The sequence below is a fragment of the Camelus bactrianus genome, chromosome 2 (assembly GCF_048773025.1).
Source record: "Camelus bactrianus isolate YW-2024 breed Bactrian camel chromosome 2, ASM4877302v1, whole genome shotgun sequence".
Lineage (NCBI taxonomy): Eukaryota > Metazoa > Chordata > Mammalia > Artiodactyla > Camelidae > Camelus > Camelus bactrianus.
The window spans coordinates 34,315,768-34,332,203 of NC_133540.1; the positions used below are offsets into that span (position 1 = coordinate 34,315,768).

Consider the following 16,436-nt stretch of genomic DNA (forward strand, 5'->3'; position numbering starts at 1 on the left):
GCATTCACTTTAGAAATTACGTGCTGGGAAGCTTATTTACAACAGCAATGGTACGTAAGACTTGTCTCCTTTACTTTAAAAAAAAAATCACAGAATAAATAAATTCCCAACACCCCATCCAGCATGCGGTGCTAAAGTACATACCCTTTCTTCTTGTAGCAAAGTCACCTATGGTTTGTGAATCAGTTCGCTCTAAACCATGGGGTTTGGGTCTTAAAATTTTAGGACTTTGACCTAATTGGTAAAAAGAAGACTCTCTTAATATAGTGTTATTTTTTAATGGGGAAAAAAATGGATTCTGTAAAAAAAAAGCAACAGAGCCCTGAGCAGAAATGTTAGATCTCAAAAGCATAAACAGAAGTTTGTTTGTGGAGACAATTTCAGTCTTGTTACACATATCATTCATGCTCAGTACCAAGGGAACCAGGAAGCTGCATGCAACCATGTAATAAGCAAAGTATTATAAAAGATGGTAGGGTTTTAGTGGCATAATTGCCTGGTTAGTTGTTATCTGTATTTGGAGGAAGGGAGGAAAAACGTGTCATGTTAGTTATTCTTCTAACATGCCATAGAAAATTGGATCAAATAAAAAATTATGAAACCCCTGGGTCAGATCTCAAGGACATCTTTTCTTTGAAGTTTGGCGTCTCATAAGAAAGTACCAAGGTCTGCTTCCTTAACTTGACAGAAGTGTTTTAAAAACTTCAGTCTGACTACTCCTTCACCTCTAGGCCAAAGCCCTTCCAGAGAAACTATTCGACCACGTCTCCTAATCCAAGGTCAAAACCAAGACCAGCATTTGTTTCCCCTGGATACTCAGTGGTTGCCCAGTGACACCATTTTGCAAGGATTAGATGTCTGGATTCTGGAACTGCTGATTATCCAGCTTTAAGTATCTGAAAGCATAAATTCAGCTGCTATTATTATTATTATTATTATTATTATTATTATTATTATTATTATTATTATTATTTTCATTTAATCTCTGCCCCGTACAAGTACTGCTAAAAAGCCTTATGAAAAGCACAGGTTTAACACTCAGCAGTTTTCTCATACTTTTTCCCACTGGAAGCCTGGATGCTGGAGTAGCAACATCATTTCAATCAGGAAGTTAAACTACTCTATTCTCAATGGCACCAAATTCTCTCTCTCTCTTTTTTTTTTTTTTTTTTTTTTGGCATTTACAAAGTTGAGTCGACATCTACTAGATGACAGAATTAGAGCTCACTGATTTTTGCTGATATTTAGAAATCTACATGTTTTTTAAGATGCGATTTTTTTAGCTTAAGAAAACATGAAACTTCTCTAATCCTCTCAAGTACTCTCCAGGGTACTCCTTGATTTTCTTCCCAGAAATATACTGTGTTAAGTGAAATTTTTTACAGTGTAATTATAAAATTTGCATGTAGTTTCTACTCCAGGCAAAGTTTTAAAGCTGATTTTAGGACAAAAGTCACAACATGAAAATGCTGCTTTGGTAGCTTTGTTTCCTTATTCTTTACATTTATTCTTTATATCCTCCCAAGCTCAATTTGACATTTATGTTCCAGACAGAAATGGAAGTGATACTTTAATAGCTCAGTATTATTTATGAGGAGAGAAAGGAGAAAAAGTTCAAGGTGTAAGTACTTCTTTTCTACTGCCTGGAGTCAAATACTTGAATGTTTCTTTGACTGCTTAAGAAAAGTGTGAAAACAAAGAGTAAAAAATAAGAATACTAAAGGCAAAAATGAACCAGCTCTGGAGATACTGATCAAACTCTGATAGTCAACAGAGTATCTCTTTCACGCCTCAGCTTTTTAGATCCAAGGCAGTTACAAGTGGGCTTTCGCTAGATGAGGTTTGGACAAAGAAGGCAACAGGACGCATCTCATTTAGCAAAGGGCACTGACTACCGGTGAAATGCTCATTGTACTTTAACCCTCATGGGTTAAAACATTCTCACCCCGGACTGTCAGTCTCTGGATCGTGTGCTCCCTAATGTGGAGCACAACTTGGTCCATCTTAACCTTGGGTTCAGGATCTCTCCCCTGAGATCCTTATCTGCATGTCTACAAAACCACCTGACAGGGATGTTCTGCATGCGTTCATACCACATGTTCAAAACAGAATTTATCTTTTTCAACCCACCACAGACCTGCTTTGTTTCTTATACCTCCAGTTGCCATAGCAGATCTTTCAGAGAAGTTATTCTAGATTCCACTTTCTCTCCAATCTCTCTATTATCAATTTTACTTTCTATTTATAATGACAATAATTTGTTTTTATTCCTCCAAGAAAAGTTAAAAACCTGCAAGCCTGAAATCCATTCTTCCTCTTTTAATGTGCACTTCACTTACCTGGTTTGTTTTTCTAAAAGTGATGAATTCACACTGTCTGGCTAAATGACATCTACCTCTCCTCCAAGTGCCCTCAAAACTTGTAAACATCACTGTAAGTACCCAAGTTGAAGGAGCAACTGAGAGCCAGGAAAGGGACTTTTGTTATGCCTTTCCGTCTGATCCGCTCTAAAGCAAGGCTTCAAGAACCCTGGATTTGGAAAACAGGGCAAAGCACTCTTTGAGGAAGATGCTGGGCAAAAGTGTGGTTTTAGAACATTTTACATGAAAGGATACAATTTTCTTCCTATAGTATCCTTAAATCTTAGAATGAGCTTTCTAGGGGGGCCAACCTGATTATGTTGTCTGCCTGTATGAGCCCTTTAACAGTGTGTTCAGAATAAAGCCCAAACTCATTAGCATGGATTACAACTCGCCCAGGATCAGACACCTGCGAGGCATTTGGCATTGGTTCCTGCTTTCATACTTTCCTCCCTCCCACCCAAGATGGAGCCACAGTCCCATCTGCCCCCCTTTTCAAAAGAACTAGAGTATGCTGCTTATTCTGACCAGGAGATCCTCCACCATCACTTAATTGCCACTCATCCTCTCAGACAGAGGAGTTAGTGAACAGTGCCAAGAGCTTACCTCAGCCACAGCCCCTTCCATGCTAATTATGATAATGTGTTTACTTTTCTACCTCTTCCACTCAATAGTGAGCTTCTTCAGGGAAGCTACGTTTTCTTCTTTGTGTTTTGAAACTCAAGACCTATCAGAGGGTACATCCTATAACTGACAGGCACTGCAGCCAGTTTGGGTGAACTGCAGTTCTCTTAAAGCTGGTGGTGTTTAAGCTGACTGATGTCATACTTTTTTGTTTGTCTTTGAAGAGAGAGAGAAAAAAAAAAAGGCACTGAATGTTGTTTCAAAAGTTGATCATTCCAAATATGGTCAAGGCAGTTACGAGCTCATGCTTCAAAAAGCAGATGCTGTCCTTTTCGAAAAGTCCATATGCTGTTAAGTATTATTTTAACAAGTACTACTTACAAATATTCAACTCAAAGTGGAAAATTTATTTCCTCTATCACTATAGGTTTAAGTTGGCCTAAATTAGTTACTCATCTGAAGTTTCACAGATGACGTTATTATTTCCAGTAGGCACCTCAAAAATCAAGAAAGAAGAAAAGTAAGTCACAACATTATCCTCTGCTAATTCCAAGAAGTAATCAAGGTAGCACGCTGAAAAACCTTTACACTTATTTTAATGGTCTCACTGTACAAAGGGGGCTATAATCATGATAGTTATATTGGAAGTGCAGGAATACTTAGGAAAAAAACAAAACCCTGCATGTAGACGCTATCCTATAAAAATGCACCCTGGACTCATTTCCTTTAAACTGTAACACCAAACCAAAAACCTGACGTTAATACTTGTTTATTAAAATCTAGTTACATTTACTGGTATCACTTTTCCATCTTCCCAACATTTATTATAGTATAAAAGTAATTTTTAAAAAAGCATGTTAATTTTTAGTCACATCCAAAACACTGCTTTAGAAGAGCTCTTGAAAAAATGTTCAGAGCCAAGATATAAAGATATCACTGAGATCCACCAAGGGAAATTCCTAGAGTGGTCTTCTGGGTGCTTCTTACACCAAAGGGAAGATCCAGACCTGAAGATGCTTTAACCAAACTGATGTACAAAAGCACCAGAAGGAACCTTGCACTGCCCTTTAAAACCCAGTACAATAGCTGATGGTCAGAACTACCGTAGAAAGCCATGAATGGATGAGGCCAAACAAAATATAAAGGCAGCATATTTGAGGCTTGAACAGCTGTTCTATCATGTTAGAAACAGACTGAACGGGCCTAGTTAAGTGCAGGGATTAAATCTGGTAGATATCTATAAGGACTTATTTTTACAGAAGGCACCATATCTTAAAGAAATTTCCCAAACTTTACAAAAGTACTCTTCCATTAAAGCAATCAGAACAGAATTTGTCCTGCACTTGCAATGACTCATTTGCTTTCCTAATATTTAATACAACACATGTAAATTATGTTTTTCCCCTATACGAATATTCACAAAACTTGGTTCAGAACAAATACTGTTGTGACAGTCGTAGTATGGGTTAAAATATAGCCACCACTGTTGGGCAATGGGTAAATGGTCCATAAAAATACGTTCAATGTAAGTGTTCAAAACATCTGTGTATTTCTGCAGCTTCAATTACTCGAAAGTATTTGAAAAACTCATCTGTACTAGTAACTGCAGCAGCTGACATCTATAATTGGGGGTATAAACAAGACTAGAATGTCACTCGTTTACTGTAGACCCTTCCAAAGAAGACAATCACAGAAACCGGTTATACTGGGTGTTGAACTAGTTACACTGCATTTTGAAACTAATCAAGCCATATATTACAGAACTAGGTTTGCTTATTATGAGGTTTAGTTAATAAGAGACACTAGAATAATAGATTGAGTCATGTATCTGATGTCACAAGATTTGAAATTAAAACAGACTCATCAGATGCTATGCATAAGAAGAATTTCATGACCAAATAAGACGTCTATTTTTACAGATTAATTTTTTAAGGGTAAACTTTCCGCTAGGATCTGAATTTGGGTTTTATAATTTGTTTTTCTTGAATAGCTGTAACTTCTTAAAGTGAGTTTGTACTGTACTATTAAGAACTTTCTCAAGCCTCCTTTCTTCTTTTTTTTTTTTTTTTTCAGTTTTTTTGGGGGGTGGTAATTAGGTTATTTATTTATTTATTTTAATGGAGGTACTGGGGATTGAACCCAAGACCTCGTGCATGTTAAGCATGCGCTCTACCGCTTGAGCTATATCCTGCCCTATTCAAGCCTCCTTTATTGTATCATATTTATTTTAAAAAGTAGAGTAGTACTAAAGAAAAACAAAAATTTTAAAAAAAATTACTATGACTAGTAAACTCTTTACTATTTTGCTAAACCTATTCTTGATTTTGTCCAAAACTATGGAGGTATTTTATTCTGGGTACTTTCTCAGTTCTTTTTGTATCTAAACAGAGATACAAAACCAGTAATCTGGCCCATGAGCTCAGAATTGTCTTTCAACAGTTCAGTTAGTTTTTAAAAGACTGAGGAGAATCTCCAAAAGTAACCAAGGAAACTACTTTCCTCTGTTCTACAGTAAAGTCACCTTAGGTTGGTTTAGAGGATGAGGACAATTAATCTCTCATGTACTAGAATATATATACTTTCACTATAGTCATAGGGAGGTATAATTATATATATATATGCAATACATATAACCTGTAGTATACATGCCATATTATGATATAGACATAAGATAATATATATTGTAATACGGGGCATATGAACTCTGTCAGACCTAGATGATACTAAAAGCATATCATTATGATCCCAAAACTTTTCTAACATATAAATAGGGCTCTTTTCTGATTCTGCATTGTGCTTACCACATGGAACCGTTCACAGTGAACTACACTGGGAATTTTCAAACTGTGTTCTGCAGAGCCTGATGGAAAGAAGTAGCAGGCAAGGGAGCAAAGCTGGAGGGACTCAGAGCTTCGTGCCTCACCCAGACCAGACCACCTCCATACTCATGTGGGACATCCAGATAGAAAACTGTTATGTTTTGTGTTAAAAACCAGTGATCTGCTGCTAATGTACTCATTATGGGAAAATAAGAGAAGAATCGTTTAGCATTAAAATGAAGATTTCAATGTTTCACAGAGTTCAGGACACTTGAATCTTAACCCTCCCACAACCTGGGGGCTCTATGATAAATCCACACATGTCCAAACATACTTTGGCATACTGTATGCAAACGAAAAAATGACTAATGAGGCCTAAATAGATTTAAAAACAAATGAGGATAAAGAGAAACGAGAGGAAACGTGATCAATGGAAAAGCCTGGGATGCTCACACCCTTTCTGAAATAACCAACCCTGATCAGGGCCCTGCTGCCGGGGCCACCTGGGTGGCCAGTGGTGTGACATGCAACCATCTTTCCAGCTGTGGGACCAGAAGGGAGTGTGTGACCCAACGACAGCCCGTCGATGGGCTGGCCCACCGTCCATGACGCGGCCTGGTGTGGCAAGACACATGAGACCAATCAAAGTCTCTCTGACCAATCTGAAGTGAGCAGATGATGAATGAGGCGGTCCGCAGTAGGTATGGAAGCTGCGAGGACCCATAAAAAGCAGCCAGGAGGTGGGATCTAAGCCACAGTGGGGCGCTGGAGGCCACCGCTCTCTGAAAGCAGAAACCATGTCAAGTAGAGGATACGGAGGAAAAGAAACAGAAAAGAAGGGGAGAAGGTAAGACTGAACCAAGTAGAATCAAAGACTTCCCAGAGGACAGAAGCAGAGTGAGCCGGACAAAGTGACAGCCCCAGAGGAGCACCTCAGTTCCCAATAACGTTCTCTTTTCACTTACTTACTTAAAAGTAAAACAAAACAAAACTCATTTTCTTAAGAGTGAGTCTCTGTCACTGTCCCCTACAACAGGAACTTAATTAGGATTAATAGAAATGATCCCAGCAGGTTAATGAGAAATTTACACAAACATTACATGCTTTAAAAAAAAAGCTACATCTAGCACATGAGATCTTTCAAATGTGCTGAATTCCCCGGAAATTGTGCCACGCATCCCACAGCCAATATATTAACTAATTTGGTTGTCGAGATTAAACCACACTCACAGCATGCTACCACACAGCTGGCTGTCCGGGTTTTAACCACTCAAACCCAAATTTTGAAAACTTGGGTCCATATTACCAATTCGGCTGAAAATTTTCTTTTACACTGAGTTCTTAATGAACCATGCTACCTTAGAATTTAATGGTACCTAATGAAGGCCAGCATGAAAGAATAGACTAGAAGCATTTATTTATACCCCAGCAAAGGCAGAATCATTTTTGAGAAGTTGTTATACAGACAGAATGGGAAGAGAATCCAAGCAAACCTTACTGCTCTTAAAGAACCATGTCAAGTGCATTAATAATCTCGAGTCTGATTTGACATCACACACTCTGGAGAAGAGGTTACAAAATAACAGCCAAAGGCCATATTTGGCTTGTAAAAGTGTTTGGTATGGTCTACAATGCTTTGCTTTGTTTTAAATAACTAAATTAGCTGGCAGAACTTAAAAATCAAAAGGCCATACATATAAAACTCTGTATTTTTGACTTCTTTTGATAATCAGAAGAGTTTTCCTCTAGGGGCCCACGTTATTTTCACAAGTCCACAAAGGACTGTAGCCAGGCAGTAGTTACCCCATTTGGATGGGGCAAGGGCATTCCAGTTCCTCCTAATTATCTCCTGTCGCTCACCAATTCTTGGGAATATGTTAGTTGGTAACCTCTGCTCTAGAGATAGGAGACTGAAAAATCTCACCAGGGCATCAACATATGACATAATAATTAATAATCTCTAAGTAGCGATACTATTTTACTTAAACAAGTTGTTAACTAAGGTAATAGAAAATACTTCCCAATTTCTAGTGCCGATTCTGTTTTGGATTTAACGAGAGTTAAATGCAGATCTAAACTGGCAGCCCCTGACCCTTTTACCATGCCACAACCCCCATACCTTTTCTGTCTGGCTTGAGGTTCCGATCCACGGGAGGTGGTTCACAGTCTGCAACAGGAACTGGTCTCCTGGGAGGGGTCTTTGGGCTGGACCTGAAGCCCATGTGAGCAGGAGGAGGAACTTGCATTCCAAATGAAGAAAAGTCAAATGTCCCTGGAGTCATTGGCACATAATTTGCTTCCTGAATTGGTTCTGTGAAGCTGCTGGAATGTTGCCGTGGAGGAGAGTTGGGATTCATGGGGACGTAATTTTCATCCAGTTCTTCACTTGAGACGCTTCCCACCGTCAATACGTTTTTGATTTTCTAAAACACACATATATTTCTTTCAATAAACGAAAACTATTGTCAACAGGAAAACATGGTTGTCTTATTCACATGGGGCTGAAGGGACTTTTATTCCAGGATCTCATTTTAGTCTCAGAGCGCTAAGTGTGAGGATTCTGACAGTGAAACACACTTGATGATGTTAAGGTCAATTATACTTACAAAGTGGTTATGGAAGCCTTCAAGTGAACTAGATCTGTCACTTGGAAATGTTCGTGGAATATCATAGCAATCTTGAGAACTAGCATCTAAAACAGAGAATAAACTGTCAACATTTCCTCCCAACTTTACCAGTTCTCAAGGTAATCAGGAATAACATTCTCTCTCTCTGTCTTTTCATATATGCACACATGCACATACACAGATTTTTAAAAGGATGCTCACAGAATAATATCTCTCATTAACACATTGAAGCACTAGAAAATGCAGACATTTCCTCTTATGCTAACCAGTACCAGTATTTGATTATGACAATGAGTAAATAGCTAAGCCTGGGATGAAATGGTTATCTAAAGATGGAGAAAAGAAATACTTCCGTTTTTTCATCTTTTGCACCCTTGGGTCTAATTTGCATCTCACTAACTTATAACCACTATAACATACATTACAGCCACTTCAAGAAATTAGAAACTGGTAATGAATAGCTAAATAAGTGTTGATATAAGTCCTATTCACAACACATTAAATCTTTACCTTCTTTAAAACAGCCGGATAACTCGAACACAAAATACAGAAGTTTTTAGGGTATGTGCATTGTAAACTTTGGCTTTTTAGTTTTAGGACTTTAAGAACCTCAGAGTATAACCCAAACTCAATTTTTCTCCTCTCAAGGTCTGCAACTTTTGGTTGGCTCTAGGAGATGGTGAAGGCTCTAGGAATAAGTAAAGTGGCTAGGGGTCTGGGAAGAGAAGATTCAGAGCTTTAAATATAAATAAAACCAAACAAACAAAAAGCAGAATGACTTGATTGGAGTGGCATATCAGCTGGTAGATGTAACGTAAAAACTGCTAATCTAGAAGGAAGGAAACGGAGCCCAGCAGATGTGACAGAGAAGCGGTCATAACGGGACACAAATACAGGGAAGGGTATGCCTGGGAGAGGCCTTGTGGCTGGTCTACTTCCTGCTCCTCTGTCCCATCGGGTCTGCCCACCCAGGAGAGAGAAAGTGAGAGAGGGGGGTGCACACTTCCTGAGGCAGGAAGGTATTCCTAAGGCCACACTTTTTCAGGGATGAATAAATCCATCCCCTTCTCCCTTCCAGCAGAACACGCACACGGACACACGCTGCATGCACAACCACACTTCTGTGGGACTCTGACATCTTTGCTAAGTGAATGGGCAACTGCAGAACTGCAGAGAAAAGGGATTATCATTTCACGTCACGCTATGCTTACAAGAACAAATATTTGGACCAACGGCTGCTCGATCGTTAACCTCTAACACGGCAGAAGCCAACTGGAGCTGACCTTTTCGCAATTTGTTCAAATCCACAGTGGAAATGGTATTACTACGTGACGGTGGCATCCCTGCCGTAGGGACACAGTAACTACCGTCAGTGTCCGAGGCTGCGCGTGTGATGCTACACGCTTCCACGGGAGAGCGGTCATGAGCCGGGTGTGGTTTCGGTGGCCGAGGTGGAGGAATATCTGGAATAGTGTCCAGCTTTGACGTCTGCCCCAAGGTTCCTTCGGGAAATGTTCGTGGGATCTGATAAGTATTACCAGGTGTTGGAGGAATGTCATAACTTATAGATACGTGCCTCAGCTGGGTCTCTACATTGGAGGTCCCCGAGGGGGTATTAAAAACATAGAGTTCTCCATCGGCTTCGGTACTTGATGGAGACACCTTTGGTAAAACGTCGTGGGAGTAACTCCTGGGCAGGTAATAAAGGCTGGAGTCGACAGAAACAGATGCAGCGCGAGACGGTGGCGAGTCATACATCATCTGCTGCTGAAAAAAGCCATTCACTCCGTGTTTGCTCTGGGAGGAAGCAGGGTTTTTATGAGAAGGGACGTTATCATTGCAGTCTGTCTCAGAAGAGGTGGATTTGGCAGAATCAGTGTGTGTTCTAGATAAAAATAGTTAATGACAGAAGATAAAACATGGTGAGGACATAAGCCTGCGTTTGCATAGATATATTTGGAGCTTAGCAATCAAAATCCATGGCTTTTTCATTAGATTGTGTGCGTGTGTGTGTGTGTGTGTGTGATCCATCTGATTTAAAGCACGGATATTCCTTAGTTTTTTATGATTATATGCCAGGTAACAAAACCGCCACCACAAAACCGAAAGCGTTCTCACTAATTCCTGTCCTGTACCTGCCCACACCCCCAACCCCACCTAGTAAATCCACACATAAAACCACAATCCCTGAAGCACTGGAATTAGAAAGGTACCAAACTCGGAGAAAGGTTAAATGATTCAGGCACAGACACAAGGAAAGCACTTCCTCTGAAGAGCATGCAAAACCCCAGGCCAACAGTTGGTCCACTGCTCTTTTGCCCACCTGCGCAAATTTACTGTTCTGTAAAACAAAAAGTCTAATGATTACTTGGTACTGAATAAATTCAACGTAATCTCCAAGGAGGTGGCAACATGACAGGTTTTGCATACCTTCCTTTCTACTAATTTTCTTTAACAAATATTTAGCCAGTACTATAAAGAGGATCAAAATCCAAGCCACAGAGTTAGCCAACTCCAAATAAGAATGAACTTCGAGAAATCTCATTACAGTAAATTTCACGCTTTGGTACATTTTCAGTCTCTGTATGTTGTGGTATCACAAAATTTGGGAATAATGCAAAACAAAGCTACCAATACCAAAACAAGCATCCTTCCTTAATGCTAAACAAGATAGCTTAACTACCTACGTATGTTGTCCAAAGCCCTGGAGGACCTTAAACTCAATATTAAAAAAATAATAACTTGTGATAGTTTTTTTAAGGGCATATCTCTCTGATTTCTTGGTAACATCTGGCACCGTGTAACTGCATTTCTTCCCTGGACCTCTCCCCTTCTAGTACCAGAGAACCCTCACTGCGATGTCAATGCCCTGATTTTCCTTCTCCCTCACTGACTATGTCCTTGTTTCATTGACTGACTCCTTCTTCCTGTCTCTCCACCTGGAAATGGCTAACAGAAATCAGTCCTGTGAGTCTTTAAAAAAATCATTTAAAAAAACCCATTAAAAACTCCTTCTTTCTCATAACTTCACCTTCTACTGAAAGCTGAAAACTCCTATCTTCTCATGAAACTCCGAGTCCCGTATTTTCAAACCGTTCAAATATATTTCTACTTGATTATCCCAGTATTACCTTGCTCCTGTGCACCAAATTTAATTTACTTCTCAAACTGATTGCCCTCTCTGACTTGCCATGAAAAGAAATGCCTTTAACGTAGGTTCTCTACACTCTAAACCCAATTCGGCTTTGATTCATTCGCTTTGATCTCTACCATCCCTTGGGCACAGAGTCCTTTTTCCTAACCAAGTACCTACTATCCTGCTTTGTTCCCACCATCACCACCCCAAGTTCGGGTCCATGTCTCTGCTGAGATCTAGACCACTGACCCCTCCTCAGAGAACTTCTTTCCTCTCGTTTCTCCCTCTTCCGATCTATCCTGGGTACCAGCCATGTAGCCAGTACTGCTGGAAGATCATTGTTTTCAAAATATGATTTCATATCACTCACGTAGTCAGAGAAAATCCTGTTGAGAGTCCCTCCAGGCTGTGGGACCTACAAAAAGCCCACAAACGATGCCACCTGGCACTGAGGCAGTCAAAACCTGGTTCCACCTTCCTATCTTAGGTCCTACCACTCCCCAAGTGGAAACCTTTTCTCCCGGCAGCCTCTCCTCCCGTCACTCTCGTTCTCACCTCCCCTGCCCCTCAAGCTATTTGGACATAAATTATTAATGACAGTCTCCTTTTCTCTCACCAGCCAGGTGTGGTTCAAATCCTACTCCTCCTGTGAGACCGCTCACCCTCCATTTCAAAACCATTCGCAGTATTCTTCCTAGGAACTTCTCACACATATTCTGAAATTTGTACTTGATTTAATTCTAATATGAAGTTAAGAGAAGCTAGAAGTACAATGAGTACTGAGTTCCCTGGCCTTGACATCAGCTTATGGGTTGGTGGAGAATAAATATAATTATCAAGCTATTTCCAATTCTGTGATAAAGCGGAGATATAGAGGCACAACCAGGGTGCTATGAAAATCCAGAGAGCATTTAATCCGGCCTGGGAATTTGGGGGAATGTCTTCCAGAGGAGCAGATGTCTGAGCCGAGTCTTGCACAATGAACAAGAGTTTGCAAGGCAATGCTCATATCTTGCCTTCATCCCTAGATACCTAATGCTTGAATGTTTTGACTTCTTCACAAGCTTTACTTATAAACTCTCAAGGAGACTGCATCGGAGGGGGCTGTATCTTACGTAATTAATTTGTACCTTCATAGCACCCACAAAACAGTGGGCACATAGTGGGTACTTCATAAATATTTGCTACTTAACTGTCGCTTCCGCAAAACATAGATACAAAATATATCTGAGCAATGATCCACATCATAATTTCTACTACAGCAGGAAAACTGTGATACCAATGAGATCCACGAAAGACACTATATAAAAAGAAAACGTACTGAAAACTGTTACTTGGCTGTTGGCTTTTGAAAAATTGATATGGAAAAATAACTGTGGCTCTCCCTAAAATAAAATCTTAGTTAGTAGCATAGGCAACAAAGTTGCAAGTGTATAATTTTACATACTCACAGCAAACAAGCAAAAATCAAGTTAGAATTTGATATTATTAACTGGTGTTGATTTATAAAAAAAAAATTTTTTTTTTGCTCTTACACGTAAAATCCCATTACAACAAATATATGGAAACTCATCTTTGAAAGGTTTGTTAGCTGTTTCCATTATCTCAGGGAATGGTTTACAGGAACTAATTTGTGGATCTTAACCAATTCTACTTAAAAATTTTTGAACAAGTGTTTTGTATGACCCAGAGCCTAGTAACAGTCACTTTCTACATGAAAAAAATTTTTTTTGTTATAAAAATAATGCCTCCATCTAACACCTGTTTTAAAAAAATCTTTCACCTCTCAATGCAATTCACCTCTGCCCTTCATACTGCAAATTCAGATAATAAATACACCCATGTCACTAGTTATCACATAGCTGCTAATGGTAAAACAGATCTTCTAGTTAATTTCTGACTCCAACTGTCACTATTACTTTAAGCCTTCCAATTATCCAACATCAAATGACAAGAATGATCAGATTAAAATATCTTATAGCTTGAAAGAAGAGAGGGGTATGGAAGCAAAGATGGCGATGACAGGTAAATCAGGCTCTGGGAAAGGTTTTAGGATAGCCTTGGTAATCACGGAAATCCATATACTCCATTCTACTTAAAAATCTGTCAAGTCAAGTCTTGTGGTAAGGTCTGCTTCATTGCTAGGTATGAAGATTCAAAAGTTTCGTAGTTTTTAGCAACATATTTGACTTCATCAAATTTCACTGATGCCCGATTGGTTTATTCCATAGAATTTGCTATACTGGGATTTTACCTGCATGATTAATTTCTCACACAGATCCAAAGCAACCACAACACACTCACTGCAATGGAATCGTTTTGCTTTCAAAATCTTCTAGCAGTAGATATTCCTCTCCTTCTTCAGAAACAAAAGATGACCCTTGGCTGGTTTACAATCACATAAGAAATGGAGCAAGATCACCATTTATAAATCAGTGAAATCTGTTAAGCAAGTAATACTGTGAGTCTGTAACAACGACTATGACACAGGAGACACATTTCTAAAAGAGCCTTGTAGGTACAAGTGTTCTCTGCCAGAAATTATAGAGAACGTGTTTCTTTAATAAAATCTCCTGAACATCAGACATCATTAGTCGGGGAACATACACCAGAAATATACGCCTAAAATATAAGCTTCTATAGGTGGTTTCTTTTAAGCCTTCAAATGAGGGTTAAAAAAGTTTAAAGGTGAGCTTCCTAAAGACATGCGCGCACAGACGCGCGCGCACTTGCGCAGACGGATGCGGTTTACCTGGGGGGTTCAGGCTTCTTGCTTTGACAGTTGATGAGCAAGAGGTAGTCTTGAGGGTCCTCCTGGATGCCAAGAGTTTCCAGGTGTGGCGGAAGGCTAATTAGCTGATACGGCGGAGGAGGAGCAGCGGAGGAATCCACCTGGGCGGAGGGCGGTGCTGTGTTTATCGCTAACGGTAAATCAGCTGGTGCTTGTAAGGAGTTGCCAGGAGGCTTCACAGGATCTGCAACATCCAAGCGTGACCATCATTGTCTACCCCGTTTTAAGAATTGTTTCTTAAACAAAGCTACTTGAAAGGCTGGAGATAAATTTGTTTAAACACATGAAAATAGGATAAACTAGGACAACGTCCGTTAAAATACATTCTCCCTAAATGGCAACCTTGACCCAGAAAATAACTGGTTCTTCTCAAAGAGATCGGAGAATTAGGGCTCTTTCTTCCAGAGGCTCGAGGAAAGCCATGGTTAACATTGGCCTTGAACATTCTTTCGTTTTAAGGCTACTGGGAATGAAGATGTTAACACAAGCAGCAGATTTTATTCCCCCATAGTAAGTGCTAAGCCAAGCCAACCTTCCAAGGAGATACACTTTATTACGTGGTATCTACAGGCCCGTGGTGCTGTGTGTGCCAGGGCCAGCTCTTCACCCCATTTATTTTGCTATTGATTCATTTCTTTCTACTTCCCAGCCGACTGGGGAGAAATATGTCTAATTCCAGGATTCACATTCAGGGAAAGAGCTTCTCTTTGACATCACTTCTCCTCTCAGCTCATAGCCTTCTTTGCCATTTATTGGTTTCTGTAGTATCTTCATGCAGAAGGGCTCAACAGGTAAAGAAGTAATTTATTAAGCACTTAACTATGCTTTGAGAAGACAGGAAAAAATCACGAAATTGTGTAGAATGAAGTAATTTGAAAACAAGTTAAAAAATTAGAAAAAAAAAAAAGACGCTGTAATTATTGACACAACCAAGGAAATTTTTGAGGGCCCAAAACAAAAATTCTCTGTTAGTCTGGTTAGGAATATGGAGCTATAAATCAATTTTTAAAAAAAAGGTAAATGCTCATATTTGAATAAACAAATCTGTTTCTTGCCTGTTTATATTAGAATAGAAAAGGCTGGGTTGAAACAGACTTCCACAACAAAACATTACCTAAAGATGATAAGAAGTGGTAAGAGAGTTAATATGTTCTACAGAATAGAATCAAAGGCAGGTCACTTGGCCTGTCAATTCCTCAGGGAAGAGCCACATGTCAGCTCTGTTTTCCAGATTCTACAGAAAAAGTCCACGTGCTTTTGATACTGTCTTTTTGTATTCAACTTTAACATCCATACATGCACCACAGCCAAGTTTATAGAGTTCATTTAAAAACTCTTCTTGCTAGGCAAAGAAGCTCATATCCTAACTGTAAAGCTTGAATAATAACATATTAGTATTAGGGGGAGGAGGGTATAGTGGTAGAGTGTATGCTTAGCATGCACAAGGTCCTGGGTTCAATCCCCAGTACCTCCATTAAAAAAAAAAATATTAGTATGGCTATCTTTAATTAGTTTGATTTAATTAATCATTAATTGTGGGTCCCCCAACCAAACAAAAAGAATCAGAACTCCTGGGGTAGATGCTCAAAAATATTTCCTTCACCCAGCTGAAACTCACTTAGCACTTTCTCCACGTCAGGTTGGAAGACATGAAAGCCAGGCCCCCCCCGAATCTGCAAGACCCATTTGCATGCACCTGCACTTTGGAATTTGCTCCTCCAGAAACTTGTGAGACCTACTAGGTGCTAACTGAGTACAGAAATATCTTTCAGTTGGACAATCTGGCCCGAGTACACAGAAGTGGAGCTAATTTCCAACGTTCTGGCTTTGTTATGCTTCATGCAACATCAAGTCTTCATACAGGCTCACCCAACAAAATCTAACACTTTATGACAGGGATTAATTAGTTAATTCTTTCTTATTGACGAAGGGCCAGAACACAAAGTGGTGAGAAAAGAGAAATGAATTTTTGGACATTTATACAACATCATGCCAACATTTCATGGGAACTGATAACTACTTCACCATGTCTAAATGACACTGATTACAGTGTATATAGCATACCCTATGAACTGTCTT

At 39.5% G+C, this 16,436-nt stretch overlaps 1 protein-coding gene across 12 annotated transcripts in view; it reads right to left on the reverse strand.

Moving 5' to 3' along the window:
• GAB1 (GRB2 associated binding protein 1) overlaps window positions 1-16,436 on the reverse strand; it is a 116,228-nt gene that overhangs the window by 14,282 nt on the left and 85,510 nt on the right. For 5 of the 12 annotated variants that reach the window (XM_074377952.1, XM_074377958.1, XM_045516398.2 and 2 more), the window contains 6 exons: window positions 14,319-14,541; window positions 13,871-13,951; window positions 9,642-10,315; window positions 8,410-8,495; window positions 7,923-8,226; window positions 145-234 (listed from right to left, as the gene is read on the reverse strand). In XM_074377952.1, the coding sequence (XP_074234053.1) occupies window positions 145-234; window positions 7,923-8,226; window positions 8,410-8,495; window positions 9,642-10,315; window positions 13,871-13,951; window positions 14,319-14,541 (1,458 nt within the window). The remainder of the gene's footprint in view (window positions 1-144; window positions 235-7,922; window positions 8,227-8,409; window positions 8,496-9,641; window positions 10,316-13,870; window positions 13,952-14,318; window positions 14,542-16,436) is intronic. The other 7 variants (XM_074378003.1, XM_074378004.1, XM_074377962.1 and 4 more) reach the window with 6 other exon arrangements.